The following is a 2,703-nucleotide window of genomic DNA, read 5'->3' on the forward strand; positions in this document are numbered from 1 at the left end:
TACCTATATAATTAGTCTAGGAAGATAATGAAATACATGACACCCGTCGCACATTAGCTGCTTATTATATATTTCGAGCGATGCAATAACGATCCTATTTACTTTTCGCCTATTTTTAAAGAATTAGTAAATAAAGAAAGATTCGTATGTACTTACTATAGTTATTATTTATCTATCTTTACTTTTCAAAGAGAAGTGTGTTATGAAACAATTTTTTTGGCTACTACAAAATGACCAATCATTTTTCTAAATCAGAATAATGCTTGATATGAAATAGCACTAATATTGGTACAGAAAATTCTAAAACATTAGTCTGTTTTCATAAAACTGACTAATAACCTTACATTGATGAATTCAATGATAGTTAGTATATCCATTTAACCTAGATGTTGTTGAGATTAAGACAGATTGGGTTCTGTAATTATTTTTAAAAAATCATGTTGTGGGAGATTATACCCCTTTCCTTTGAATATATTCCCAAGTTGTTTGACTTGAAAATTCGAAAACCTTTAATTAATATCTTATTTAAATACAAATGTCATTGGGTATAATTATTGGGTGTTACTCATAAATTCACGTACTCATTACATTGTATTTTCTAATCTCGCTATCAAGTGACTAATTCTGTGAGATAGTGTAACTTTGTAGTAGTAAGTACAAATATATCGTAGTTCTATTAAAATAAGATGACACATAAGTTCGTTTCACGAATATAAGTATAATATTTAACTATATCTGTGAGTTTATTATAATAATCACAAGAAACATTTATTTAGCAATGTTGCGAAGTTTTCCAATAAAGTTTGTATGGAAACTTCAAATTTGTAAATGTTATAAGTACCTAAATTAAACATAGTTTTTTTCTGTATTGTAGTATCAAATATGTAACGGTAAATTTAATATGAAAGAGGATAAATTTAATAAAAGATCTTTTTTGAAGAATATTTTATTAGGAAAACAAATCCTATAGATAGATTTTCATTTAATTAAACTATTTACAATTATCAGATTAATCGGTCATTAGAGTTATTATAATAACTTATGTATAAGTTTAATAATACATTTATTTTAACGAAGCTATGCATATATTACGACACAACCATACATTTAACACGGTGCTGTTACGGCTATCGCCATCGTCTCACCATTAAAAAACCTATAAAACTGGAACTGATGATAATCATTAAACTTCAAACTTAACAAAAGCACGAACAGTCTGGTGACGTGGGCACACATTCCTGTCGGGCTTTCAGTAGCGCTGCCAGGCGCAGGCGGAGGCGGCGGAGGCGGCGGCGGAGGCACCGGCTCGCGGCGCCGCGCCCTGCCGTCACAGCTCCGAGAAGAACTCCGGCGAGGAGTGCGGCGTAGGCGGCGCGTGAGCCGCGTGCTGCGGCACCGCGTGCTCGCGTCCCACCAGCGCCAGCCGCTGCTTCAGCATGTCCCGCTCGTGGGTCACGCGAGCCACTTGAAGCTGTAGCAAGTGCAGCTCGTCCTGTAGCGACCGATTGGTCATTTCTAACTCCTGCCGCTGCTGCAGTCTTTTGCTGCGACAATTTTGTGCGTAGCCACGATTTTTCAAGGTGCGACGTTTTTGTTTCAGTCTAGTCACATCCTCTCGAGGAAATCCGTGCAATCTTTTGTTAAGCTCGCGTACGCTCAGGGTCATTAACAAGTCATCACTTATCAAGTCATCACCGCAAGAGGATTGTGGATAGGATGGATGTTGTCCGGTTCGCGGCGACATCGCTGAACACGAGCTGGCTGGACGAAGACCGACTTGTTGCACGTGATGATCTTGCTCCCTCCATTCCCTCCGATCCCACTCTTCAAATGTACCACAAGGTACAGTTCTCATATCCAAAGGCTCCCGCATATGAGGCAGCCACAGAACGTCATCCACTGGGGCTGCTCGACATGGACTACGGCCGACGGGAGCAGGTGGAGTTTCTGGTGGTGTACTCGGGTCTACTGCGATGGCCACATGCGGTTGGGGGTAAGGTCCCGCATCAGGCCAAGGTCGGCAGGCGCGGGCGCAAGCAGGCAGAGTCTCGACAAGTTCGTGCCATCCAGTTCGCAAGGGCTCACGTTTCACAAGATGATGATCTTCTAGATGGTCGAGTTCGAAATTTTGAACGTACTCGTCGGCGAGCTGGTCGTCGTCGGTGTCCCGATGCGGTTGCGGCGGCAGAGTCTGCATAGCGCTCGCCTGGGAGCAGTCCACGAGCGCGTGTTCCACCATGGAGCCGTACGGGGCGCGCGCCGGCCGGAAACGAACTGCCGGCACGACGCAGGGTGGCACGAAACTCCGCCCTCCGGCCCAATGACGTGATGCGACGCGCGCATACACTTACTACACAGCCTTTATTTTCACAAACATAAGTTCACTTTACATCGAGACACTGTAATATAAACACAACAGAAGTACACACTAACATATAGGTACCTAAAGGCAAATATATAACTATTGTACCTACATACGTATGTGTATGTGCTACCTCCACAATATAAATGTCAAGTTTCTAAGCAAACTGCAAAGTTGATACATGCGATAAAAAATGTTACTTTACCAGAAACAAAAGTAAAAATTTGATTTTGTTTTTGTTAAAATTTGTCATCTACGTATTACGTAGCCTGGGCTACGGCGTAGCTACGTAGTAGCTGTCCATTGTAAAAAACTGATTCCGTAAATATTGGAGTTTGGGT

The 2,703-nt window shown here is 41.7% G+C and overlaps 1 protein-coding gene across 1 annotated transcript; it reads right to left on the minus strand.

Annotated features, from left to right (window-relative positions):
* Positions 1 to 936: 936 nt before the first annotated feature.
* Positions 937 to 2,365, minus strand: LOC140748191 (uncharacterized). Its single transcript, XM_073080942.1, has one exon. It carries the CDS (start codon positions 2,237 to 2,239, stop codon positions 1,328 to 1,330), a length of 912 nt encoding a protein of 303 aa, XP_072937043.1. The 5' UTR covers positions 2,240 to 2,365; the 3' UTR covers positions 937 to 1,327.
* Between the last annotated feature and the right edge of the window lie 338 nt (positions 2,366 to 2,703).

Source organism: Epargyreus clarus, unplaced genomic scaffold (genome assembly GCF_041222505.1).
Source record: "Epargyreus clarus isolate Ecla_fem2 unplaced genomic scaffold, WU_Ecla_fem_2.2 ptg000015l, whole genome shotgun sequence".
NCBI classification, from domain to species: domain Eukaryota; kingdom Metazoa; phylum Arthropoda; class Insecta; order Lepidoptera; family Hesperiidae; genus Epargyreus; species Epargyreus clarus.

Bases quoted from the DNA above. Each gene is read 5' to 3' on its own strand.
- LOC140748191 (XM_073080942.1), bottom strand. From the start codon at position 2,239: ATGGTGGAACACGCGCTCGTGGACTGCTCCCAGGCGAGCGCTATGCAG.